Source organism: Salvelinus alpinus, chromosome 14 (genome assembly GCF_045679555.1).
Source record: "Salvelinus alpinus chromosome 14, SLU_Salpinus.1, whole genome shotgun sequence".
NCBI classification, from domain to species: Eukaryota; Metazoa; Chordata; class Actinopteri; order Salmoniformes; family Salmonidae; genus Salvelinus; species Salvelinus alpinus.
Window position 1 is genome coordinate 23,243,222 of NC_092099.1, and position 27,737 is coordinate 23,270,958.

A 27,737-nucleotide genomic window follows, 5' to 3' on the forward strand; every position below is an offset into this window, starting at 1 on the left:
GAGACAGAGAAGGAGATAAGGAGAGAGATAACGACAGATAGAGAATGAGAAAGATGAGAATAAACAGGGGTAGAGATAGGAAGAGAGGGAAGACAGGCTGTGTGCACACTGCCCACAAAAGGAGGTGGAAACTGAGCTGTACTTCCCAACCTCCTGCCAAATGTTTGACCACCTTAGAGATACTTATTTCCCACAGATCACACGGACCCACAAAGAATTTGAAAACAAATCAGACATTGATAAACTCCCATATCTGTTAGGCAAAATACCACAGTGTGCAATCACAGCAGCAAGAGTTGTGGCCCGTTGCCATGAGAAAAGGGCAACCAGTGCAGCACAAACAACAAGATGACAAGATGGCGCCGACGGAGAAGGGCGACATCTTACGTGTTCCAACCCAACTTTTCTATTTAGTGACTTTTATTGTGTTTATCTTTCCATTCTTTGTACAGAAAGACCATACTATTATCACATATGACCGCCAAACACTTCTGGACATCAGATCGACAGTTACTAACCTTGATTTTGACTTAAATACAACTTCAATTCTGACTCAGCTGGTCCACTCTTCATACCGCACCCTATTCCTTTGTTCCATGGGCTACCAAAACACAGCAGGCGTAAACGTGGGAGACAAGGTGGAGTCCTAGTGAAATTGAGGCGAAGAGAAACTGAACGGCGCTCCCCTCCGTTCTATTGGCAAATGTCCAGTCACTGGAGAATAAGATGGAGAATAAGATGGATGAGCTTCGTTTGAGAGTCTCCTATCAGAGGAAAGCTGCAATATTATGTCTTTCTGAAACGAGGCTGGATGAGCTGACCCCCATTGTCCCTGTTCCCAAGAGCTCCAAGGTAACCTGCCTCAATAAGTATCGACCTGTAGCACTCACATCTGTAATTATGAAGTGCTTTGAAAGGCTGGTCATGATACACATCAACACCATCATCCCAGAAACCTTACTGTAGACCCACTCCAGTTCACATACCGCCCCAACAGATACACAGATGACGCAATCTCAATTGCACTTCACACTGCCTTCTCCCACCTGGACTAGAGGGGAATTAACTGTGTGAGAATGCTGTTCATAGACCAGCTCAGCATTCAACACCATAGTTCCCTCTAAGCTCATCACCAAGCTAGGGACCCTGGGATAGAACCCCTCCCTCTGCAACTGAATCCTGGACTTCCTGACGGGTCAGCCCCAGGTGGTGAGGGTAGGCAACAACACCTCTGCCACGCTGACCCTCAACACGGGGCCCCCTCAGGGGGGTGTACTCACTGTTCACCCACGACTGCGTGGCCGCGCACGACTCCAACACCATCATCAAGTTTGCTGACGACATGGTAGTGGTAGGCCTAATCACCGTAGGCGATGAGTCAGCCGACAGGGAGATCAGAGACTTAGCAGTGTGGTGCAGGACAACAACCTCTCCCTCAATGTCAGTAAGACCAAGGAGCTAATCGTGGAGTATAGGAGAAAGAGGGGAGAGCACGCACCATCTACATCGACGAGGCTGTTGTGGAACAGGTCGAGAGCTTTAAGTTCATTGGCGTGTGTGTATGTAGGTTTGTGTCACTAAGGACTGAACATGGTCCACACACACCTGCACAGTCGTGAAGAGGGCACAGCAGCACTTCTTCCCCCTCAGGAGGCTGAAAGGTTTTGGCATGGGCCCTCAGATCCTCAAAAAGTTCTACAGCTGCACCATTGAGAGCATCTTGACTGGCTACATCATCGCTTGGTACGGCAATTGCACTGCCCTTAACTGCAAAGCGGTGCAAATGTTGGTGCGGACAGCCCAGTACATCACTGGGGCCGAGCTCCCTGCCATCCAGGACCTCTCTATCAGGTGGTGTCAGAGGAAGGCACGAAACATTTCTAAAGACTCCAATCAAACTGTACTGGAGCATCGGCTCTCGGACCAACTGGCTCCGAGACAGCTTCTACCCCCAAGCCATAAGACTGCTAAATAGCCAGACCCAGCATTCATTGCGTCTAGGATGGACATTTGATCATGTGGATGGTGGTCATAAACCTTCCAGCTCCATGAGGAAAATAATTCCTCTATGGGGTTGAGGAATGGAGAGTAAGGTGGGAGAAAAAGTGACACCATCCTGGGATGGGCTGCAAACCACTCTGTGACTGCCCGGTAGTGGTGAAATGACACATTGTCCCAAAAAATTACAAACGTTGGCCGATTTCGCCTCACTGCAACCCTTTCCTCACCTGGCACAACCCTTCCATAGAGGTCATCCAGGAATGGAATGAGACGCTGGGTGTTGTATGGCCCAATTAGCAGTTTGTGTAACAGCAATCCATCAGAGGATATTGCTGCACACATTGTGATGTTGGCACCCCTCTGGCCCGGGACATCCACTGTGGCTCTTTTCCCAATCCCATTCCTTCCTCGCCGCCGTGTTTTGGCCAAGTTGAAACCAGCCTCATCCACAAAGATGAATATGTAGGGTGTTTGCCTGGCTTCAATCTCCATGACTCTCTAAAATAAATCAACAAGGCAACATAAGAGTTAGTCTATTACGGTAGTTTACATTATACCTTAAAACATGCCATTGTGTGCCTCTGCCCTGTTTGGTTCTGTTCAAAACCAGTTCTGTATTTTATAGTCATCTTACCTGGACATATTGGTTCCTGAGTTGCTTGACTCGTTCAGAGTTCCTCTCAAAGGGGACAGTGTACAACTGCTTCATCCTGACTTGATGTTGTTTCAGGACTCTAGAAATAGTTGTTATGCTTACATTGTGAATATTTCCAAATGTAATGTTGTCTGCCAACACTCTGTCCCGAATCTCTGAGTTTTATACCATTGTTTCTGATGACCATATCAACGATTGCAGTTTCCTCACAGCAGTAAAAATCCTACCTCTCCCGCCTGTGGGAGGTAACCGCTGGGTCCTAAGCAGAAATACAGAAACAATCACACACAAGTGGGTTTGGAGGCTTTGCTCAATTTACTTCTGTAATGTGCAGTTCAGTCAGATGCCCTTGCAGAATGCACATCTTACCTGTTGTTTTGCTGAAAATTTCTCACAATAGATGCCACTGTTGAGCATTGCAGATTTGGCTGCACTCTCAGATCAGTCTGTCATTGATACATTTACATTTACATTTAAGTCATTTAGCAGACGCTCTTATCCAGAGCGACTTACAAATAGATCATGATTTATTACATGATCAGTTATAGTATCCCTAATCTCATCTGAGACTACAGCTCTTGATCTTCCTCTCAGTCTTCTTCCACCACAAATACTCCTCTCCCTCTCCCAGACACTATTCTTCCTCTGTCAGCCACTTCTCTATCTCTGGCTGGGTCCATGTTTACATTACAGTACAGCATTATTCCTAAGATTTCCCCTTTTGTATAGATGGTAATGTAATTGAAAGACTAACACCTGGGTAGGTGCAAATTGGCCTGTAGGTACACCATAGAGTTTTGGTGGTGGTTGTGTCTCCACACCAGCTCTAAACCCCAATCCTAAACCTAACTAACCAGCTCTAAACCCCAATCCTAAACCTAACTAACCAGCTCTAAACCCCAATCCTAAACCTAACCAACCAGCTCTATACACCAATCCTAAACCTAACCAACCAGCTCTATACACCAATCCTAAACCTAACCAACCAGCCCTATACACCAATCCTAAACCTAAACCAGCCCTATACACCAATCATATCTCAGGACTTCAAAATAGTGTCTCTTATAGTTTACTTGGGAATTAACTATACCAGCATTAATCACTGCATTGTTGATTTTTTGTGTGGAATGAAATCAGTGTCTCTACTTCCAAGTAAAAGGGGAAACACCCATTGGCCATATTGCAGGGCAATTTTGATATACCATTTATCACAAAGTTATTTATTTATCACTTCCCTTAATCTTTCAGAGAATCTGCCTCTCTCAGCCTCTTCTCTCTCTATTCTCTCTTTTCAGCTAGAAATAAGGCATCAGTCAAACTGCATGTGTCCATAATATTCTTAGATGCTCAGCTGCTCATTTCATTTCATGTATTTCATAACACACTCATTGTTGTCTCGTCCCAGCCAGACAAATGACCTCTATCCAAATGGAACTGAGCAACAAAGAAATCCTCTGACTGGATCCTTATTTTATAATCATAATTTTCTTCTGAAAAAAATTGTATACCCCCAAATGGGTTTTTGATCAAAGCAAAACCCCAGGGGTAAAGTTATCTTGTTTTTCCAGAGTGCTGTCGGCATAAACAACAAGGTTAAACAGTCGGAGCTTGTTTTTGTTTTGGACAATTGCGCTTGTCTGACCTTTGGATAGAGAACACCTAATAGCATCAATTTACTTAAAAGAAGTAGTACCCCCCCAGAGCGCTGTGTGTGTGGGTGTGTGCGTGTGCGTGTGCGTGTGCGCGTGCGTGTGTGTGTGTGTGCGTGCGTGCATGCATAAGGGCAATGGAGAAGTTTGGTAATGCATAACAAGTATGCTTAAACCAATATAAACCCTGGTAGCTTTCCAGGCTGCTCTGGAGAGATAGAGGGATAAACGAAGGGAGGGATGGCGGGATGGAGAGAGAGCCATGAGAACATTTAGACAGATGGGAGCTCCTGTTGAGAGATGGCAACACGGACCGTGGAGATGAATACAGTGCGTCTTTCTTTATCAAGTCTCTCTCCTCTCTCGCTCTCTCGTTCTCTCTATTTGACTCCTCCATCTCTCCCCTCTCTGCCCCCTTTACGTCCCTCTCCTTTACCCTCACACACTACCTCCCTCTCCTCTAGTTACCTCCTGTTGGCCTCAGCTCATGTTAGATTTTCCATGCAGTATGTAGAGCAGTGTCTTGGGGTGAATATCCACACTTCTCCCAGTAGGAGAGAATGTAATACAGTCTGTATTCACTGGACAAACTAACATCTCCATTGTATCAGAGCATTATAAAGTGCCCTTTGGCACACACACACAGTTTCTGCTTAGGATGTTTGTGCAGTGTTTTACAACCTGCTGCAAAGCACACTTTTCCAGGAATCCTTTTTTTGGTCATATGTGTGTGTACTGAGACATTCTGAATGGATCCTTGGCACTGGGACACTGCTGCCTGTGTCTTCTATTTGAATGCCTGCTCGACTGACAAAGGCCAGAGGCTCCATTGTGCCTAATCCTTCAAGTGTGTGTGTGTGTGTGTGTGTGTGTGTGTGTGTGTGTGTGTGTGTGTGTGTGTGTGTGTGTGTGTGTGTGTGTGTGTGTGTGTGTGTGTGTGTGTGTGTGTGTGTGTGTGTGTGTGTGTGTGTGTGTGTGTGTGTGATTGCGCCTGTGTGATCTCGCCTAGCTTCAGCTGAAATTACATGTGTGAAATGTAATGTCTTATTGAATCAAGCTCTAGACTGAGATGGCCTTGGGGTCACTATGGTGATGAGAAAGGCCCATACTACCTCTGTAGCTAAGTATCATTCAGTCACACTACAATAACAAACAAATAGCCATTGACCAAATGATCCTGCTGGTGGTTATCTCTCCAGGAGGAGTGTTGGACAGTGGACACCCCTGCTTTTGACTCTAGTATGCTATTGAAAACCCTACTGCAAACCCTATTGAAAACACTATTGAAAAGCAAGAAACAAAACAAGACAAAATTACTGATATGAGCTTGTTATTTATGGTTTGGACTGGGAGTAGGCTGACTGTTGAGTGGTACACTTAGAAAAAAATATGCTATCTAGAACCTAAAAGGGTTTTTCAGCGGTCACCAAAGTACAACCCTTTGAAGAACCCTTTTTGGTTCCAGGTAGAACCCTTTTGGGTTCCATGTAGAACCCTTCCCACAGAGGATTTTATATTGAACCATAAAGGGTTCTACCTGGAACCAAAGAGGGTTCTACCTGGAACCAAAGAGGGTTCTACCTGGAACCAAAAAAGGTTATACAGTACAATGGGGACAACCGTAGAACCATTTTGTAACCCTTTTTTTCTACGAGTGTAGGGGAAACAGCCCATTCTATCTGTGGAGACAAAATGTGTTAACTTTGGACTGATATATATAAAGTACTGTCCTAGGTTGTGTCTCAAATTACCCTACTGTGTCTCAAATTACCCTATTACCCATGTAATGTGCTACTATGAGGGAACACTATAGGGTGTGATTTATTCATTTTTGATGAGATTGATGAGGCATGGAGAAGTGGTTAGGAGTAGAGGCTTGTAGGTCAATTACAGATTAAGTAATTCACTTGACTACCTCCCTCTCTCTCTTTGTGTGTGTGTGTGTGTGTGTGTGTGTGTGTGTGTGTGTGTGTGTGTGTGTGTGTGTGTGTGTGTGTGTGGTGTGTGTGGTGTGGTGTGGTGTGGTGTGGTGTGGTGTGGTGTGGTGTGTGTGTGTGTGTGTGTGTGTGTGTGTGTGTGTGTGTGTGTGTGTGTGTGTGTGTGTGTGTGTGTGTGTGCGTGCGTGTTGGGGATGTGCGTGTTGGGGATGTGAAAGTCTTCAGCTATTTTCTGCTCTCTACACTTCCTTGATATTGAAATAAGCAGGGGATCAGTTGGTGTGTTTGTCTCTTTCTCATGACATTTTTAAATTGATGATTATTTGTGTACTTGTCTGACATTTTACTGCATTGTTAGGAGCTAGTTACATAAGCATTTCGCTGCACCCGCTATAGCATCTGCTAAACTGTGTACACGATCAATACACTTTGATTTGATTTACACAACCAATACAAATTTACGACATTTACAAATACAAAATACATCAACTTACAAAACACAATCATAAAAACGAATGCATTCTTCAGTAAAAAGGTCACCAATTAGCCACCTGAATTGCCCTAGCAGCACCAAAACACAACATTTTAGAGAGATTTCTGGAGTTTATTTCACCTCTGGCCTTCTGTTTTCTCACAGACTCATACTGTATCACAGCCTGCTATATCACTGGGCTATCCTCTCCTGTTCTACTCAACAGGACAAACACAGGGGGAGGATGAGAGAGGGGATATGGAGCAGAGTGACATACCAAAATTATTTATGTTCAAACTTGGATTGTTTACACAAAATGTTTCTTAATTTCATCAACATTAGATGTTCAGCTGGCATGTTTACACTAACCTCTCCCTCTCTCTCTGTCCACTCTTTGTCTCATTCAGGGCTGAGTGCAGCTAAGCTGTTGAAGGAGAAAGGGCTGAGTCCTGTGGTTCTGGAAGCTAGAGATCGGGTTGGTGGACGGACCTTCACCGTACGGGTAAGACCTCAGTCACACCACAGGCAAAGTGCCAGTCAAAGTGTAATCCCTATAAGAATCCAGTTTTCTCTCTGATGACCGTACCAGGTCCCTCTCTAGATGCTGTCTAGCAGCTTAACTTGTGTTATAATGTAAAGCATTTTCAAGCAACTGATTTGGTTAAAGATTTGAACTAAATTGATCTCTGGGATTAGGATTGTCCACTTCTTGTCTGATGAACCCTCCCTCCCTCCCTCCCTCCCTCTCTCTCTCTCCAGAATGAGCAGACTAAGTATGTTGACCTGGGTGGGGCCTACATCGGGCCTACACAGAATCGGATCCTCCGATTGGCTAAAGAGTACGGAGTCGAGACCTACAAAGTCAACGAGGAGGAGAGGCTGGTGCATTATGTAAAGGTGTGTGCGCGTGTGTGCGCGTGTGTGCGCGTGTGTGCGCGTGTGTGCGCGTGTGTGCGCGCGCGCATGCTGAAACCCAGTGCAGGACCACATAGGCCACGTCTGTCCCTGTCCTACTTAATTGAACAGAACAAACACAGGACAGATCCATGATAAATCCATGGGTTTCTCTGAAACACTGTTAGCAGGGCTTGGGGTGCAGTTAGTATTGACCACTTCCATTAAACCGGGTGTACACAAAATCCTAACATCACTGAGCCTCTCACATTAAACAACCGTTTTTCCTGTAGTTTTGTTTGTCTTGCCAACATAGTGGTGCGCAGACTAAACCATCTGGCACAGACAGGGGGTCACATGCTACATGCATGTACTGAAGTGATTAGATTTAACGCTCAGAGCAGCCTCGGAGCAGCCTCATAGACGTTTTCAGTCAGACACTCACGCTTGCCATACAAAGCTGAAATATCTAGCCAACGTTTTGAATTGAATAACATTGCTTGTGAACTTAAGAGCTGTAACGATTTGACACTTTGGTTTTGGTTAAAGGCGAGTACAAACCCATACTAGTAGCAGTCATTGCTCCTGCTACATGGATGATGTTAAACAACGTCATCATCTCACTGGCTTCTTCTCTGCTCTTATTGGCTATTGCTGATCACCGTTCTCAGAACTTGTCTCACACTAGAAGAGCATTGCTGATTTTCTGCCGATAAATGAAAACATATTTGAAAATATTGGGTCGTTCTGGGACGGCTCAAAGACGAGATCGATAGCCATCAGATTGTGTCTCTGACTCGCCCACATGAAATGTGACGGCCACGCACCCTGTGTAGGCAACGACATGGGGATTTTGTCTCCGATCTCAAAAACATGTCTGGGACAGCTAAATCGGGGCCAAAATCGTGTAGTGTACACCCGGCTTTAGATAGCCAGAACAGAACAGAATCTGTTTTCTCACATTCTAATGCAGAGGAAATGCATGTCTCTCTTCCAGTCATGAGTATCTGGCCATGCTTGAAAGGACTGAACACTATCGGGCCATACTAGAGAAGACATGACCTCACTCAACCCTTACCCCTAACGCTAGCACTCATGTCCACATTCCGGTTCAACCCTAACCCGCAACCACAACCCTAACCCTAGCTTCATGTCCACATTCCGGTTCAACCCTAACCCACAACCACAACCCTAACCCTAGCTTCATGTCCACATTCCGGTTCAACCCTAACCCACAACCACAACCCTAACCCTAGCTTCATGTCCACATTCCGGTTCAACCCTAACCCGCAACCACAACCCTAATCCTAGCTTCATGGCCACATCCCAGTTCAACCCTAACCCAAGCCTTAACACTACCCTTAACTCTAACACCATGGCTACAAGGCCCCGCGTGTGCGTCCTCGTGCGCCATCATGCACATGTTGATTTTGTCTATTCCCACCAGACGTGATTATGACACGCAACTGTGAACCAACTACAGTATATTCATTTGGGGACAGGTATAAAGACACATGGAACATCCATGGATGTGCTGTTGCTAGCAGTTTGTCCTGGGAGATGAACATTGATCCCGTTTTTAGCTGGTTCTTTGTAGAATTTTGACCCGGTTCATACAAAAATGTTATGTTTCTCTACTCCGACGATTAATCCACACATAAAAAGGTAAACCTAGTTAGTTTTTTGTTAATTATCTTTGATTAATATCTCCTCGTTGTCTTTTATACAACTACTGTATGTGAGGTTGTATCTTCGTGAAAACCAATAAGGAGATGGGAAATGCGGGACTTGCCGAGCGTCTCAAATAGAACCAAGTTCTACTTTAGCATTTGGCATCGCAGACGCATGCTTAAGCGTGCGATCAGTGTGGATAAAATGATTGAATAACAATGTATGTGTACATTTATTTTGAAACACTCATGCACGTAACGTGACCGGTTTGGTTTCCTTGTAACCCTAGCTTCATCAAATCAAATCAAAATAAAATAAAATGTATTTATAAAGCCCTGTTACAAAGTGCTTATACAGAAACCCAGCCTAAAACCCCAAACAGCCAGCAATGCAGATGAACAAGCACGATGGCTAAGAAAAACTCCCTAGGAAGAAACCTAGAGAGGAACCAGGCTCTGAGGGGTGGCCAGTCCTATTCTGGCTGTGCCGGGTGGAGATTATAACAGTACATGACCATTAAGGCCAGATCGTTCTTAAAGAGGTTCAAGCGTTTATAGATGACCAGCAGTATTAATTACCTCAGGAGTAAATGTCAGTTGGCTTTTTATAGCCAAGCATTCAGAGGTTGAGACAGCAAGAGCGGTGGAGAGAGAGGGAGAGAGAGAGAGGGAGGGAGAGGGAGAGGGAGGGTCTAGCCCCCCGACAGGCACGAAGTGACGCACCCTTCCTAGGAACGACATGGAAGAGCACTAGTCCAGGCAGAGACAGGACGGATCGTCACTCCTTGCCATTCACCTTCGCACCCCTGGGCCAGACTACACTCAATCATAGAAGCTACTAAAGAGATGAGTCTTCAGTAATGACATAAAGGTCGAGACAGAGTCTGCGTCTTTCACATGGATAGGCAGACCATTCCATAAAAACGTAGCTCTATGGGAGAAAGCCCTGCCTCGAGCTGTTTGATGTCCACATCCCTGTTCAACCACAACCCTAGCCTCAACCACAACCCTAACTCTAAACCCTACTTCACATAGTTCTGATAACAATATCGTCCTTTCCAGCATGGCCATCTAGTGACTACCCGCCCTCTCTGCCTGTGTATCAACCACATGACCCTCAGTGCATCCAGCCTCTCTCCAGCATTAGCGGTGAGCGCTAGCGACTGGAGATGCTAATCTCTGCCTCAAGGAGTTTTCTAATATAGTTTCTCTTCCTCTGAGTGGCCCAGTAGAGAGGGAGGAAGGATAAAGAGAGAGAGAGAGAAAGACAGAGCGAAAGAGAGAAAAGAGAGAGAGCTACAGCCACCCCCATTTCTCTTTACCTCTCTCCCTCCCTCCTTCTCTCTCTCCCTCTCTCTCTCTCTCCCTCTCTCTCTCCAAAATATTCCTCCATATCTTATTATAGTAGGTACACCACTGTTCTTAACACACAGCATGCTGTACCTCCTTATTAGATTGGTCCCTCTGGTTCCAGCCATATACCCAGGCTAACCTACTCTCGCTACTGTAAATCAATGGGCTCTCTGAACTGGTTAGGATGGCACTTCTCTTCCTGTTTCTACTGTATGGGCCTTTGTTTCATACAGTGGTGTAAAGTACTTAAGTAAACATACTTTAAAGTACTACTTACGTATATTGTGGGCTATCTGTACTTTACTTTACTATTTATATTTTTGACACCTTTTACTTTTACTTCACTACATTCATAAAGAAATTATTGTACTTTTCCCTGACACCCAAAAGTACTTGTTAATGGTCCACTTCACACCCTTATCAAGAGAACATGGTCATCCCTACTGCCTCTGATCTGGCGGACTCACTAAACACAATTGCTTTGTTTGTAAATTATGTCTCAGTGTTGGAATGTGCCTCTGGCTATCCTTAAATAAAAAATATGTAAGAAAATGGTATGCTTTATATAAGGAATTTGAAATGATTTATACTTTTACTTTTGATACTTAAGTATATTTAAAACCAAACACTTTCCGACTTTTACTGAAGTAGTATTTTACTGGGTGACTTTCTATTAATAAGGTATCTTTACTTTTACTCAAGTATGACAATTGGGTACTTTTTCCACCCTTCCTATGTATGGAGTCATAGGCTTAAACATGGAGTCATTCACTTTGGAGTCATTCACACACATGAGCAGACACACACACACACACACACACACACACACACACACACACACAATAGTAAGCCCCCCCATACACATGCATATACACACACACACACACACATTGGTATGCCCTTCACCCCCCCACACAGCAGAGAATGAGATAAGACATGTTTAAAATGCAGCATAGCGGTCATGTGGATGATATCACTGTGTTCAGTGGATCTCGGACTATAGCGGGAGAGCCTTCTGGCACATGACATCACTCAACCCTTCTCTACTGGGCATGCCCAGAACCACCCCTACATCTCAATAGTCTAAGGTGCCTTCCTCTTCACGTCTCCTTCACTACATTTCAATAGTATAAGGGGCCTTCCTTTTCACATCTCCTTCTCTACATCTCAATAGTCTAAGGTACTTGTCGTTCTGCCCCTGAGCAAGGCAGTTAACCCACTGTTCCCCGGGCGCAGAAGACATGGATGTCGATTAAGGCGCCCCCCCCCCCCACACCTCTCTGATTCAGAGGGGTCGGGTTAAATGCGGAAGACACCTTTCAGTTGAATGCATTCAGTTGTACAATTGACGAGGTATCCCCCTTTCCCTTTCCTTCCTCACCACATCTCCTTCCCTACATATCAATAGTCTATAGATGCCTTTCTTTTCACATCTCCTTTCCTACACCTCAATAGTCTAAAGTGGATTCCTCTTCACATCCCCTTAACTTAGGGAGAAAACATTGCACCGAGTGATGTTCTGCCATTTGTCTGTCGTTCATGCGCCGTTCATTTGGCACGATGTGTTTTAGGGACCACCTGCCAGGGGGCGTCTGACTGCCGACATTTTCGGCCATTTGTACATGTAGAATCGGTATGCGCTCGGTTTGCAAATGACGTCCAAATGACATTACTACAAATATTAATAGCTAATTATGGAAAATAAGAAACAGGATTTAAAAAATATATATATTTCTTTTGATGGCTATATATAATACAAATCGAGGTGAGAGCGATGCAAATGCATTTGGCGGTTGATCTACTTCTGTTCTGTAAATGGCACTGTGTGCTCTTTCCGAAGGATGGATCCCAGTCTTTTCAGGGATAATAAACAGATATGGCTTATTAACCTATACGGTCCAAATAATAATGATCCAAGCTTCTTTGAAAATATATATATGAATTTATCAACTCTGCAAGCAACACTAGACTCTATTATTATGGTGGGAGATTTTAATACGGTCTTAAATACCTCTATGGACCGGAAAGGAAATCACACTACAAACTTTCACCCTCAGGCACTTAAGGAAATCATGAATGTCATGGATATATTGGAATTAGTGGATATATGGAGACTTAATTACCCTGACCTAGTGAGATATACATGGCGGAGGCTTAATCAAGCTAGTCATCTTGACTACTTTCTTATGCCATTCTCTCTGGTCCCAAAAGTTTAAAAAGTGTTGATAGGGGACAGAATGCGGTCAGATCATCACATAATTGGCATATATATTACTCTTACAGAATTTCCACGTGGGCGAGGATATTGGACATTTAGTCAAAGCCTACTAGATTTATAGAATTTATAACAGACTTTTTCAGACATAACATAGGTACTGTAAAGGCGTCTGTGTGTAGCTGGTGAGATGAGTCAGGCGCAGGACAGCAGATATGAGTAATAAAATACTTTACTCAAAAATTCAAACATAACACGTACTATACACGGCCACACAATATAACAAACAATCACTTACAAATACAACATGTAGAACAGGGGGTTAAATAATAAACAAGTAGTTGATTAAGTGAAGCCAGGTGTGATAAGACAAAGACAGAACAAATGGAAAATGAAAAGTGGATCGGCGGTGACTAGAAAGCCGGTGAAGTCGACCGCCGAACGCCGCCCGAACAAGGAGAGGGACCGACTTCGGTGGAAGTCGTGACAGTACCCCCCCCTTGACGCGCGGCTCCTGCTGCGCACTGACACCGATCTCGCTGACGACCCGGAGGACGAAGCACAGGGCAATCCGGGTGGAGATGGTGGAAATCCCGTAGCAACGAAGGGTCCAGGACGTCCTCCACCGGCACCCAGCATCTCTCCTCCGGACCATACCCCTCCCAATCCACGAGGTACTGAAGGCCCATACGCCGGGGCCCCGCTCGATGTTCAGAGGTGGCGGAGTAACCTCCCGCACCTCAGCTTCTTGGAGTGGACCAGCCACCAGCCACCTGAGGAGAGACACATGGAACGAGGGATTAATGCGATAATCTGGGGGAAGCTGTAACCTGTAGCATACCTCGTTCAGTCTCCTCAGGACTTTAAATGGCCCCACAAACCGCGGACCCAGCTTCCGGCAGGACAGGTGGAGGGGCAGGTTCCGGGTCGAGAGCCAGACCCGGTCCCCCAGTGCGAACACCGGGGCCTCGCTGTGGTGGCGGTCGTCGCTCACTTTTTGCCGCCTCACGGCCCGTTGTAGGTGCACATGGGCGGCGTCCCAGATCTCCTCCAAGCGCTGATACCCCAGTACGCACTGGAAAGGAGAGAGGTTAGTGGAGGAGTGGCGGAGTGAGTTTTGGGCCATCTCTGCCCAGGGGATGAACGTCGCCCACTCCCCCGGCCGGTCCTGGCAATATGACCGCAGAAACCTACCCACATCCTGATTTACTCTCTCCACCTGCCCGTTACTCTCAGGGTGAAAACCTGAGGTAAGGCTGACCGAGACCCCCAGACGTTCCATGAACACTCTCCAGACCCTGGACCTGAACTGGGGACCCCGATCAGAGACTATGTCCTCAAGCACCCCGTAGTGCCGGAAGACATGAGTGAACAGGGCCTCCGCAGTCTGTAGGGCCGTAGGGAGACCGGGAGGAGGGAGGAGACGGCAGAACTTAGAAAACCGATCCACAACGACCAGGATCGTGGTGTTGCCCTGTGAGGGAGGAAGATCCATCAGGAAGTCCACCGACAGGTGTGACCACAGCCGTTGTGGAACGGGTAGGGGTTGTCATTTCCCTCTGGGCAGGTGCCTGGGAGCCTTGCACTGGGCGCACACCGAGCAGGAGGAAACATAAACCCTCACGTCCTTGGCCAAGGTGGGCCACCAGTACTTCCCACTAAGGCAACGCACCGTCTGACCGATGCCAGGATGACCAGAGGAGGGTGACGTATGGGCCCAAAAGATCAAACGGTCGCGGACAGCAGACGGCACGTACAGGAGCCCAGCTGGACACTGGGGGGGAGTGGGCTTTGTGCGTAACGCCTGCTCGATGTCCGCGTCCAGCTCCCACACCACCGATGCCACCAGGCAAGAGGCCGGAAGTATGGGAGTGTGATCCATAGACCGCTCCTCTGTGTCATACATCCGGGACAGTGAGTCTGCCTTAGCATTCTGGGAACCTGGTCTGTAGGATAGAGTGAAAACAAAACGGTAAAGAACATAGCCCACCTTGCCTGGCGAGGGTTCAATCTCCTCGCCGCCCGGATGTACTCCAGATTGCGGTGGTCAGTCCAGATGAGAAAAGGGTGTTTAGCCCCCTCAAGCTAATGTCTCCACGCCTTCAGAGCCTTAACAACAGCCAACAGCTCCCGGTCCCCCACATCATAGTTTCGCTCCGCCGGGCTGAGCCTCTTCGAAAAGAAAGCACAGGGGTGGAGCTTTGGTGGCGTGCCCGAGCACTGAGAGAGCACGGCTCCTATCCCAGCCTCGGACGCGTCCACCTCCACTATGAACGCCAAAGAGGGATCCAGATGAGCCAGCACGGGAGCCAAGGTAAACAGAGCCTTCAGGTGACCAAAAGCCCTGTCCGCCTCAGCCGTGAGGTAATGGGAGCTGCTACCTGACCAAAACCCCGGATAAACCTCCGGTAGTAGTTGGCAAACCCTAGAAACCGCTGCACTTCCTTTACCATGGTGTTAGTCGGCCAATTATGCACGGCTGAAATGCGGTCACTCTCCATCTCCACCCCTGACGTGGAAATGCGGTACCCTAGGAAGGAGACGGACTGTTGGAAGAACAGACATTTCTCAGCCTTGACGTACAGGTCGTGCTCCAACAGTCGACCAAGCACCCTGCGCACCAGGGACACATGCTCGGCGCGTGTAGTGGAGTATATCAGAATGTCATTGATATACACCACTACACCCTGCCCGTGCAGGTCCCGGAAAATCTTGTCAACAAAGGCCTGGAAAACCGATGGAGCATTCATCAACCCGTACGGCATGACGAGGTACTCATAGTGCCCTGAGGTGGTACTAAATGCCGTCTTTCACTCGTCCCCTTCCCGGATACGCACCAGGTTGTAAGCGCTCCTGAGATCCAACTTTGTGAAGAAGTGCGCCCCGTGCATTGACTCGATTGCACTGGCAATGAGAGGCAGCGGGTAGCTGTACCTCACAGTAATCTCATTGATCCCTCGATAGTCAATACACGGGCGCAGACCCCCATCCTTCTTCTTCACAAAAAATAAACTCGAGGAGGCAGGTGAAGTGGAGGGCCGAATGTATCCCTGCCCCAGGGATCCGGAGACATATGTTTCCATAGCCACCGAGGATACACGTGACTCATGAGAAGTGCTGCGTCTACCAGGAGATTTATCGCACAATCCCCCCGTCGATGAGGTGGTAATTTAATCGCCCTCTTCTTACAGAAGGCGAGAGCCAAATTGGCATATTCTGAGGGGATGCGCATGGTGGGGACCTGGTGATTAAGTGAAGCCAGGTGTGATAAGACAAAGACAGAACAAATGGAAAATGAAAAGTGGATCGGCGATGGCTAGAAAGCCGGTGACGTCGACCGCCGAATGCCGCACGAACAAGGAGAGGGACCGAATTCGGCGGAAGTCGTGACAGGTACAGCAGATCCCCTTATTGTATGGGACACTTTTAAATGTGCCTTTAGAGGCCATGTAGTTCAGTACTCATCTATAAAACAAAAGCAATTTAGATCAAAAGAGTCCATATCAACAAAGGAAATTGAAGGAAATTGAAGGACTAACAGTACAGTTAGACAGCAATAGAAACTGTACCATAGAGGCACAGAATAAGTTAGAGGAAAAACAAAAAGAAATGGAGGAACTTATTCAAGAAAGATCCAATGTAATATATTATAAAAAATAAAGCGAACTGGATGGAATATGGGGAAAAATCAGTCACGCATTATTAACCAAATTATATTTTGAAAGAGGAAGTAAAGTACTTTAAGAATATGTTTTCGTTTCAGTCTCCTCCATCTCCACTAACTGAAACTAATTGTATGGATTTTTTCCTAATAATAATGTAAAATTAGCATCTGTACAGAAAGACTCATGTGAAGGCCAAATTACAGAGGAGGAACTTCTTGATGCAATTGGGGCCTTTAAGGCTGGGAAAACTCCAGGGCTGGATGGCATACCAGTGAAAGTATACAAAACTTTTTTTGATGTACTCAGAGGACCATTATTTGCATGTTTTAACCACTCCTATATAAATGGTAGATTATCAGACACGCAACAAGAAGGTCTGATATCATTATTACTGAAACAGGAACAAGTGGTATATATAAAAATCCAGTCCATTTAAAAAATTGGAGACCTCTTACAGTGTTGTGATGCAAAATCCTAGCAAAATGCTTGGCGCATAGAATAAAAAAAGTATTGTCAGATATTACTCATCCTAATCAGACAGGTTTTTTACATGGACGATACATTGGAGATAATATAAGACAAGTACTGGACACAATAGAATACTATGAAATATCGGGGACATCAGGCCTGGTTTTCATAGCTGATTTTGAAAAGGCTTTTGATAAAGTACAACTGGAGTTTATATATAAATGCCTAGAATATTTCAATTTTGGGGAATCTCTTATAAAATGGGTTAAAGTTATGTATAGTAACCCTAGGTGTAAAATAGTAAATAATGGCTACATCTCAGAAAGTTTTAAACTATCTAGAGGATTAAAACAAGGTTGTCCACTATTGGCATATATATTTATTATTGCCATCAAAATGTTAGCTGTTAAATTTAGATCAAACAATAATATTAAGGTATTAGAAATCCGTGGCTTAAAAACGAAGGTGTCATTGTACGCTGATGATTCATTGTTTTCTTTTAAAACCACAATTAGAATCTCTCCACGGCCTCATAGAGGATCTAGATACTTTTGCAATCCTCTCTGGATTAAAACCAAATTATGTGTGTAGCATACTGCTTCTGTAAATATCTGGCACATTAACACATTTTGAAGCATGCCTTGTAAGAGGCTATATTTGTTGCACCCATTAGTGAGAATGCTGCACCCCACAGAATACAGTACCATACTGTATTTGTTATATTTGTCCTATAAATATACAGTAATTTACTGGCTACTGTGCTGCCAGTAATTTACTGTAATTCAGTACCACCCCACAGAATACAGTACCATAATGTATTTTTTAAATCTAAAAACCTTTTCCTGTAAATCTACAATTATTTACTGGCTACTGTGCTGCCAGAGGTGGCATTGTCCATATCCCAGTTCAACCCTAACCCTAGCTTCATGTCCATATCCCAGTTCAACCCTAACCCTAGCTTCATGTCCATATCCCAGTTCAATCCTAACCCTAGCTTCATGTCCATATCCCAGTTCAACCCTAACCCTAGCTTCATGTCCATATCCCAGTTCAACCCTAACCCTAGCTTCATGTCCATATCCCAGTTCAACCCTAACCCTAGCTTCATGTCCATATCCCAGTTCAACCCTAACCCTAGCTTCATGTCCATATCCCAGTTCAACCCTAACCCTAGCTTCATGTCCATATCCCAGTTCAACCCTAACCCTAGCTTCATGTCCATATCCCAGTTCAACCCTAACCCTAGCTTCATGTCCATATCCCAGTTCAACCCTAACCCTAGCTTCATGTCCATATCCCAGTTCAACCCTAACCCTAGCTTCATGTCCATATCCCAGTTCAACCCTAACCCTAGCTTCATGTCCATATCCCAGTTCAACCCTAACCCTAGCTTCATGTCCATATCCCAGTTCAAACCTAACCCTAGCTTCATGTCCATATCCCAGTTCAACCCTAACCCTAGCTTCATGTCCATATCCCAGTTCAACCTTAACCCTAGCTTCATGTCCATATCCCAGTTCAAACCTAACCCTAGCTTCATGTCCATATCCCAGTTCAACTCTAACCCTAGCTTCATGTCCATATCTCAGTTCAACCCTAACCCTAGCTTCATGTCCATATCCCAGTTCAACCCTAACCCTAGCTTCATGTCCATATCCCAGTTCAACCCTAACCCTAGCTTCATGTCCATATCCCAGTTCAACCCTAACCCTAGCTTCATGTCCATATCCCAGTTCAACCCTAACCCTAGCTTCATGTCCATATCCCAGTTCAACCCTAACCCTAGCTTCATGTCCATATCCCAGTTCAACCCTAACCCTAGCTTCATGTCCATATCCCAGTTCAACCCTAACCCTAGCTTCATGTCCATATCCCAGTTCAACCCTAACCCTAGCTTCATGTCCATATCCCAGTTCAAACCTAACCCTAGCTTCATGTCCATATCCCAGTTCAACCCTAACCCTAGCTTCATGTCCATATCCCAGTTCAACCCTAACCCTAGCTTCATGTCCATATCCCAGTTCAACCCTAACCCTAGCTTCATGTCCATATCCCAGTTCAACCCTAACCCTAGCTTCATGTCCATATCCCAGTTCAACCCTAACCCTAGCTTCATGTCCATATCCCAGTTCAACCCTAACCCTAGCTTCATGTCCATATCCCAGTTCAACCCTAACCCTAGCTTCATGTCCATATCCCAGTTCAACCCTAACCCTAGCTTCATGTCCATATCCCAGTTCAACCCTAACCCTAGCTTCATGTCCATATCCCAGTTCAACCCTAACCCTAGCTTCATGTCCATATCCCAGTTCAACCCTAACCCTAGCTTCATGTCCATATCCCAGTTCAAACCTAACCCTAGCTTCATGTCCATATCCCAGTTCAACCCTAACCCTAGCTTCATGTCCATATCCCAGTTCAACCTTAACCCTAGCTTCATGTCCATATCCCAGTTCAAACCTAACCCTAGCTTCATGTCCATATCCCAGTTCAACTCTAACCCTAGCTTCATGTCCATATCTCAGTTCAACCCTAACCCTAGCTTCATGTCCATATCCCAGTTCAACCCTAACCCTAGCTTCATGTCCATATCCCAGTTCAACCCTAACCCTAGCTTCATGTCCATATCCCAGTTCAACCCTAACCCTAGCTTCATGTCCATATCCCAGTTCAACCCTAACCCTAGCTTCATGTCCATATCCCAGTTCAACCCTAACCCTAGCTTCATGTCCATATCCCAGTTCAACCCTAACCCTAGCTTCATGTCCATATCCCAGTTCAACCCTAACCCTAGCTTCATGTCCATATCCCAGTTCAACCCTAACCCTAGCTTCATGTCCATATCCCAGTTCAAACCTAACCCTAGCTTCATGTCCATATCCCAGTTCAACCCTAACCCTAGCTTCATGTCCATATCTCAGTTCAACCCTAACCCTAGCTTCATGTCCATATCCCAGTTCAACCCTAACCCTAGCTTCATGTCCATATCCCAGTTCAACCCTAACCCTAGCTTCATGTCCATATCCCAGTTCAACCCTAACCCTAGCTTCATGTCCATATCCCAGTTCAACCCTAACCCTAGCTTCATGTCCATATCCCAGTTCAACCCTAACCCTAGCTTCATGTCCATATCCCAGTTCAACCCTAACCCTAGCTTCATGTCCATATCCCAGTTCAACCCTAACCCTAGCTTCATGTCCATATCCCAGTTCAACCCTAACCCTAGCTTCATGTCCATATCCCAGTTCAACCCTAACCCTAGCTTCATGTCCATATCCCAGTTCAACCCTAACCCTAGCTTCATGTCCATATCCCAGTTCAACCCTAACCCTAGCTTCATGTCCATATCCCAGTTCAACCCTAACCCTAACCCGTCTAGCTTCTGTAGACACAGACCACTAAGAACTGGACGTGGTCTTTTTGCGTCACTATAGTCCACATGCTTCTGAGGAGCTCTCATTCTTAGAGTAACCAAATGCTCTGATTGGCTACAGGGAAGTAGACATGAATCAATGTGAGTGTTAGTTCAGTCCAGTCACTCTAGTCACACTGTAGTTTTATTGACATGATCTATTTCAGCCTGCCACAGCCTGCCTGACATGCCACAAGCATGTGGAATAACGTAGATAGCAGTTACAAATGTGTGCTGCAGGGTCACACGTCAAATCTGGCAAGAGACTCCACTGACTTATGGGCTCTAAATACAGTGTGTCTCTCCGTGTGAAATCACATGTTTCCAGCTGATTTTCTGCAATTAAAGGTTTCCTTTCTGAAAAGGATATGTGTTCCTCATTTAAGATGTTGTAATGCAGCTAGACTCTGAGTTCTGACATTACCAGCAGCTCACTGGAACCCCTGTGTGACTGTGTTTTCTTAGCTACTATCTCTATGTCTGAGATCTGCATGTACACTCACTCTGGTACCTTCCTGGCTGGTTGCCATGGTAGTGCACCTCATCAAAAGTCGCTCACCCTCAAATCAAATTTTATTGGTCCCATACACATGGTTAGCAGATGTTATTGCGAGTGTAGCGAAGTACTTGCGCTTCTAGTTCCAACAGTGCAGCAGTATCTAACATGTAATTTAACAATTCCACCACAACTACCTAATACAAACAAAGGGATGGAATAAGTGTACATATAAATATATGGATGAGCAAGCGGCATAGAATACAGTATATACATACAGGATGAGTAATTTTTTTATTTAACTAGGCAACAAATTCTTATTTACAATGACGGCCTAGGAACAGTGGGTTAACTGCCTTGTTCGGGGGCAGAACGACAGATTTTTACCTTGTCAGCTCAGGGATTCGATCTAGCAACATATCGGTTACTGGCCCAACGCTCTAACCACTAGGCTACCTGCTGCCCCAGTAATGCAAGATATGTAAACATCATTATTAAAGTGGCATTAATAAAGTGACTAGTGATCAATTTATTAAAGTGGCAATGATTTCAAGTCTGTATGTAGGCAGCAGCCTCTCTGTGTCAGTGATGGCTGTTTAACAGTCTGATGGCCTTGAGATGGAAGCTATTTTTCCTCGGTCCCAGCTTTGATGCACCTGTACTAACCTCGCCTTCTGGATGGTAGCGGGGTGAACAGGCAGTTGCTCAGGTGGTTGTTGTCCTTGATGATCTTTTTGGCAATCATAACCTGTACCACAGAGCGAGTATGTGTGTTTGTTTGTGTGTATTTCCATCCCTTCCACCATTAAAATGCAACACCCCCCCCCCAGAGAGTGAATTATCTCAGGACTGTACTGTACTAGCTAATGTCATGTGGATAACTCAGGTGCGATATCGGTTGTAACTGATAAGGACACATTACAACCGTAGCTCTTTTCATCAAGACTTGGACTTTCCATTGATAGTAACTAGGACAAATGCCATACTGTAGAATATATCATAATAATCATTAGTTAATCACTAACTATATACTGAGTATACCAAACATAAGGAACACCTAATAAAAGAGAGAGAGAGAGAGGGCAGAAAGTTTGATATATCTTTTTGTTTGTTGCACATGTACTTCTTGCATGTCCTGAGAGCAGGCCCTAAGAAGCTTTGGATAAGTAGACGTTGATGTTGTGACCAAAATTAAATTAAATTAAATTAGGCTCAGATTGGGTTTAGCGTGCCAAGAGGAACTGTGAAACAACTTTTTAGTTGTTAGAGTGCAGTTCTAGAAAAGCATGTACAAAGAATGTCTTTCATAAAACTTGTACTTGAATAGCCAAGGTCAAGTCTTTTGACTGTTACAAAATTATATGAATTATACATGAAATAGTCTGAGTTTCATGAAGTACAGACATTAATTTACTTTTTCAAGGAACAATATATAGTGCATCGCAGAGATGCTTTCATATTCAGGGTCAATCAACTTGTATTTTCTAAGGTCCTATATCAAACACTTCAGGACTAAGGACTATAGTACAGTATAGGACTATAGTACAGTATAGGACTATAGTACAGTATAGGACTAGTAAGGACTATAGTACAGTATAGGACTATAGTACAGTATAAGGACTATGGTACTGTATAGGACTATAGTACAGTATAGGACTACAGTACAGTATAGGACTATAGTACAGTATAGGACTAGTGTAGAGTATAGGACTATAGTACAGTTTAGGGACTATAGTACAGTATAAGAACTATAGTACAGTATAGGACTATAGTACAGTATAGGACTAGTAAGGACTATAGTACAGTATAGGACTATAGTACAGTATAGGACTATTGTACAGTATAGGACTATAGTACAGTATAGGACTATAGTACAGTTTAGGGACTATAGTACAGTATACGGACTATAGTACAGTATAGGACTATAGTACAGTATAGGGCTATTGTACAGTATAAGGACTATAGTCCAGTATAGGACTATTGTACAGTATAGGACTATAGTACAGTATAGGACTATAGTACAGTTTAGGGACTATAGTACAGTATACGGACTATAGTACAGTATAGGACTATAGTACAGTATAGGGCTATTGTACAGTATAAGGACTATAGTCCAGTACAAGAACTATAGGTCCACAGCTTCCTCACCATTGTCTATGTACTGTATTTCAGACACTGTCTCTCCTTCCCTCCTTCTCTCTCTCTCTCTCTCTCTGGTAGTTATATGTTTAATGGGCCTTCAGGTAGACCCATTTAATTGTCAACCTAAGTGATTAATACCAGTTATGTAAGAGTAACACAGACAGAAACACACAAACGCACACTGTTGAATGAACTGATATGGCTTTCCCAGTCTATTTTCTAAAGCCCCACGTTCAAAGGAAATGTCTAGAAATCACAAATAAATGAACTCTACACTACTTTACAAACCTGTAGGGGTTGAGAAATAGTCTGAGCGTGAGATCGAGATAAACTTATCTGCCTTGCTGAATGTGCAATTAGCTGCTATCTTTGATCTGGAGTGAAATATGAAGCAAGCTGCCTTATCGTATTCTGCCCCCAATGGAGCTAGCTGTGGTGTAAGGATTTCCTCACAGCTCCCTCTGTCAGGGAGAAGGCAGAAGATCAGTGTGTATAGGGAAGGGCATTCAACATGCATGGCACTTACACAAATGACTGATGATTGGCTGAGAGAAATTGATAATAAAAAGATTGTGGGAGCTGTTTTGTTAGACTTCAGTGCGGCTTTTGACATTAACGATCATAGTATGCTGCTGGAAAAACTTACAGTATATCTTATGTCTTTACACACCCTGCTATATTGTGGATTGAGAGTTACCTGTCTAAGAGAACACAGAGGGTGTCACGTTCTGACCTTAGTTCCTTTTTTATGTCTCCTTTTTAGTTTGGTCAGGGCGTGAGTTGGGGTGTGCATTCTATGTTTTGTATTTTTGTGTTTGGCCTGGTATGGTTCCCAATCAGAGGCAGCTGTCAATCGTTGTCTCTGATTGAGAACCATACTTAGGTAGCCTGTTCCCACCTGTGTTTGTGGGTAGTTTCCTGTTTTGTGTTTTGTCACCTGATAGGACTGTTTCGTTTTTTCGTGTTTTCTCCTTTGATATTTTTGTGTTCAGTTTAATAAATTTAACATGGACACGTACCACACTGCATTTTGGTCCGATCCTTCATACCCCTCGTCAGAAGAAGAAGAAAATCGTTACAGAGGGTGTTCTTTAATGTTAACCTCTCCAAAATAATCCAGGTAGAATCAGGCATTCCCCAGGGCAGCTGTCTAGGCCCCTTACTTTTTTCAATCTTTGCTAATGACATGCCACTGGCTCTGAGTAAAGCAGGTGTGTCTATGTATGCTGATGACTCAACACTATACACGTCAGCTACTACAGCAAGTGAAATCACTGCAACACTTAACAAAGAGCTGCAGTCAGTTTCAGAATGGGTGGCAAGGAATAAGTTAGTCAGTCCTAAATATTTCAAAAACTAAAAGCATTGTATTTGGGACAGATAATTCACTAAACCCTAAACCTCAACTAAATATTGCAATGAATAATGTGAAGTTGGGGAGATTGAACTGCTTGGAGTAACCCTGGATTGTAAACTGTTATGGTCAAAACATTTTGATGCAACAGTAGCTAAGGTGGGGAGAGGTCTGTCCATAATAAAGTGTTGTTCGGCCTTCTTAACTACAATATCAACAAGGCAGGTTCTACAGGTCGTAGTTTTATTGCACCACAAAGAGGGACTTAGGAAAATTACAACTGGTCCAGAACAGGACAGCAAGGCTGGGCCTTAAATGTACACGTAGAGATGTCTGTTTAAACTACTAGCACACAGGTTGGAAACTATGCATACCCCACAAGACATTCCACCAAGTCCAGAACAGATTATGGGAGGCGCACAGTACTACATAGAGTCATGGCTACATGGAACTCTATTCCACATCAAGTAACTGATGCAAGCAGTAAAATCTGATTTAAAAAACAGATACAAATAAATCTTATGGAACAGTGAGGACTGTGAAGAGTCACACACACAGGTACAAATACACAGATACAAACACGCATAACATACACACTATACACACACGTACATCTGGATAGTGTTGTAGTAGAGTAGTGGCCTGAGGGCACACATTTAAGGTATTGTGAAATCTGTTGTAAAATGTATTTTAATGTTATTTTTTTTGTTATAATGTCGTTACTGCTGTATTTAGCTGCCTTGGCAGCAGCTAATGGGGATTCATAATAGATACAAATACAAATGTGTAGTTCAGTTCAGAATCTCAGTAGGACCGAAACATTTGCAAAATATTGCTTTTTCAGATCACTATTATGATGATGATGATGATGCGGATGATGAAGATAATGCTGTTACTGCTGATGATGAGGAGGAGGATGATGAATACGAAGACTAAGATGATGATGAAGAATAATATTACGATGAGGAGGAGGATGATGAAGATGATGACGATGTTGAAGATAACTAACCCTTCCATGTCTTCTCCCATGCATGTTGTGTCCTACAGGGAAAGTCCTACCCATTCAGAGGCTCCTTCCCCCCCATGTGGAATCCATTTGCCCTGATGGACTACAACAACCTGTGGAGGAAGATGGATGAGATGGGCAGCGAGGTAAACACACACGTCATCCTTTTCTGTCTAGTGCAGCCATCCCCTCCACATCTCAGGCCCAATCCCAAACCAACCCCTACTCCCTAGTCTCTAGCCATTGATACTTCTTGATGGTCCCACCCTCATAGTGTGTTTGTGTGTGTGTTAAAGATCCCCAGAGAGGCTCCATGGAGGGCTCCCCATGCTGAGGAGTGGGACAAGATGACCATGAAGCAGCTCTTTGACAAGATCTGCTGGACCAGGTACTGTACTACACCTATTTCACAATACACACAGGACCATTCAACCTCATGGAGCATCATTCAATAATGTTACACTTTTTATAGTCTTTGTGATTGAGTGATTACATGTGTGTGTGTGTGTTGTGTGTTGTCTGTGTGTGTGCGCATGTGCATGCTCCTCCCTCTCCTCACAGTTCTGCGAGGCGGTTTGCCACTCTGTTTGTGAACGTGAACGTGACCTCTGAACCCCACGAGGTGTCGGCCCTGTGGTTCCTCTGGTACGTCAAGCAGTGTGGAGGGACCATGAGGATCTTCTCCACCACCAACGGAGGACAGGTACTGTACACAACTGGCTGTCTGTCTGTCTGTATGCCTGTCTGTCTGGCTGGTGGTTTGACGGTCTGACAGTCTGTCTGTCTGTCTGTCTGTCTGTCTGTCTGTCTGTCTGTCTGTCTGTCTGTCTGTCTGTCTGTCTGTCTGTCTGGCTGGCTGGCTGGCTGGCTGGCTGGCTGTCTGTCTTCCTGTCTGTCTGTCTGTCTGTCTGTCTGTCTGTCTGTCTGTCTGTCTGTCTGTCTGTCTGTCTGGCTGGCTGGCTGGCTGGCTGGCTTCCTGTCTGTCTGTCTGTCTGTCTGTCTGTCTGTCTGTCTGTCTGTCTGTCTGTCTGTCTGTCTGCCTGCCTGCCTGCCTGCCTGCCTGCCTGCCTGCCTGCCTGCCTGCCTGCCTGCCTGCCTGCCTGCCTGCCTGCCTGCCTGGCTATCTCTCTGACCAAGTAGACTGGCTCTTCCATATCCATACAGGGTTCTACACACTTAGAAAAAGACAAATGTTCTTTGTAAGGCAAAGGGTTCTACCTAGAACCTTTAACATCCTAAGAACCATTTTTGGAAGAAAGGGTTCTTTGATGATTCTTTGGCAAGAAGGATTATTTAGATGGCAAAAAGGGTTCTTTGATGATTCTTTGGCAAGAAGGATTATTTAGATGGCAAAAAGGGTTCTTTGATGATTCTTTGGCAAGAAGGATTATTTAGATGGCAAAAAGGGTTCTTTGATGATTCTTTGGCAAGAAGGATTATTTAGATGGCAAAAAGGGTTCTTTGATGATTCTTTGGCAAGAAGGATTATTTAGATGGCAAAAAGGGTTCTTTGATAATTCTTTGGCAAGAAGGATTATTTAGATGGCAAAAAGGGTTCTTTGATGATTCTTTGGCAAGACGGATTATTTAGATGGCAAAAAAGGGTTCTTTGATGATTCTTTGGCAAGAAGGATTATTTAGATGGCAAAAAGGGTTCTTTGATGATTCTTTGGCAAGAAGGATTCTTTAGATGGCAAAAAGGGTTCTTTGATGATTCTTTGGCAAGAAGGATTATTTAGATGGCAAAAAGGGTTCTTTGATGATTCTTTGGCAAGAAGGATTATTTAGATGGCAAAAAGGGTTCTTTGATGATTCTTTGGCAAGAAGGATTATTTAGATGGCAAAAAGGGTTCTTTGATGATTCTTTGGCAAGAAGGATTATTTAGATGGCAAAAAGGGTTCTTTGATGATTCTTTGGCAAGAAGGATTATTTAGATGGCAAAAAGGGTTCTTTGGAAGGCAATAAGGTTTCTACATAGAAACATATATTATATTTCCCAGCAAGCTCTATTGCAGGGAGATTTTCAGAATTGTTTGTTTTCTAAACTAATCCAATCTGTTAGTAGTTGGACTAATTGCACCCGTTACTGGGATGGTTGTTCCAGTTTAGATGATGAGGTAGTTAATCTTCCCTACCCTGGCAGTCATTCTGAATGCAGGTGATAAAAAATTCCACTTGTAGGATAACTCTGGCTAGATTACAATAGGAATTGCATATCACTTTGCAAACCAACATTATGTGATTTGCAGGCCTGTTGTGGCCTGTAAACCAGGAGTTTCCTAACACCACTGTGTTAGGGTAGATAGAACTTCATAGAAAGGTTGTATGATATATGTAATTATTTGAA

The 27,737-nt window shown here is 44.5% G+C and overlaps 1 protein-coding gene across 1 annotated transcript in view; it reads left to right on the top strand.

Moving 5' to 3' along the window:
* The window catches only part of LOC139538613 (amine oxidase [flavin-containing]-like), a 75,073-nt gene that overhangs the window by 26,251 nt on the left and 21,085 nt on the right, over positions 1–27,737 (top strand). The window contains exons 2-6 of the mRNA XM_071340846.1: positions 7,122–7,216; positions 7,474–7,611; positions 25,431–25,535; positions 25,686–25,777; positions 25,951–26,092. Of these exons, the coding sequence (XP_071196947.1) occupies positions 7,122–7,216; positions 7,474–7,611; positions 25,431–25,535; positions 25,686–25,777; positions 25,951–26,092 (572 nt within the window). The remainder of the gene's footprint in view (positions 1–7,121; positions 7,217–7,473; positions 7,612–25,430; positions 25,536–25,685; positions 25,778–25,950; positions 26,093–27,737) is intronic.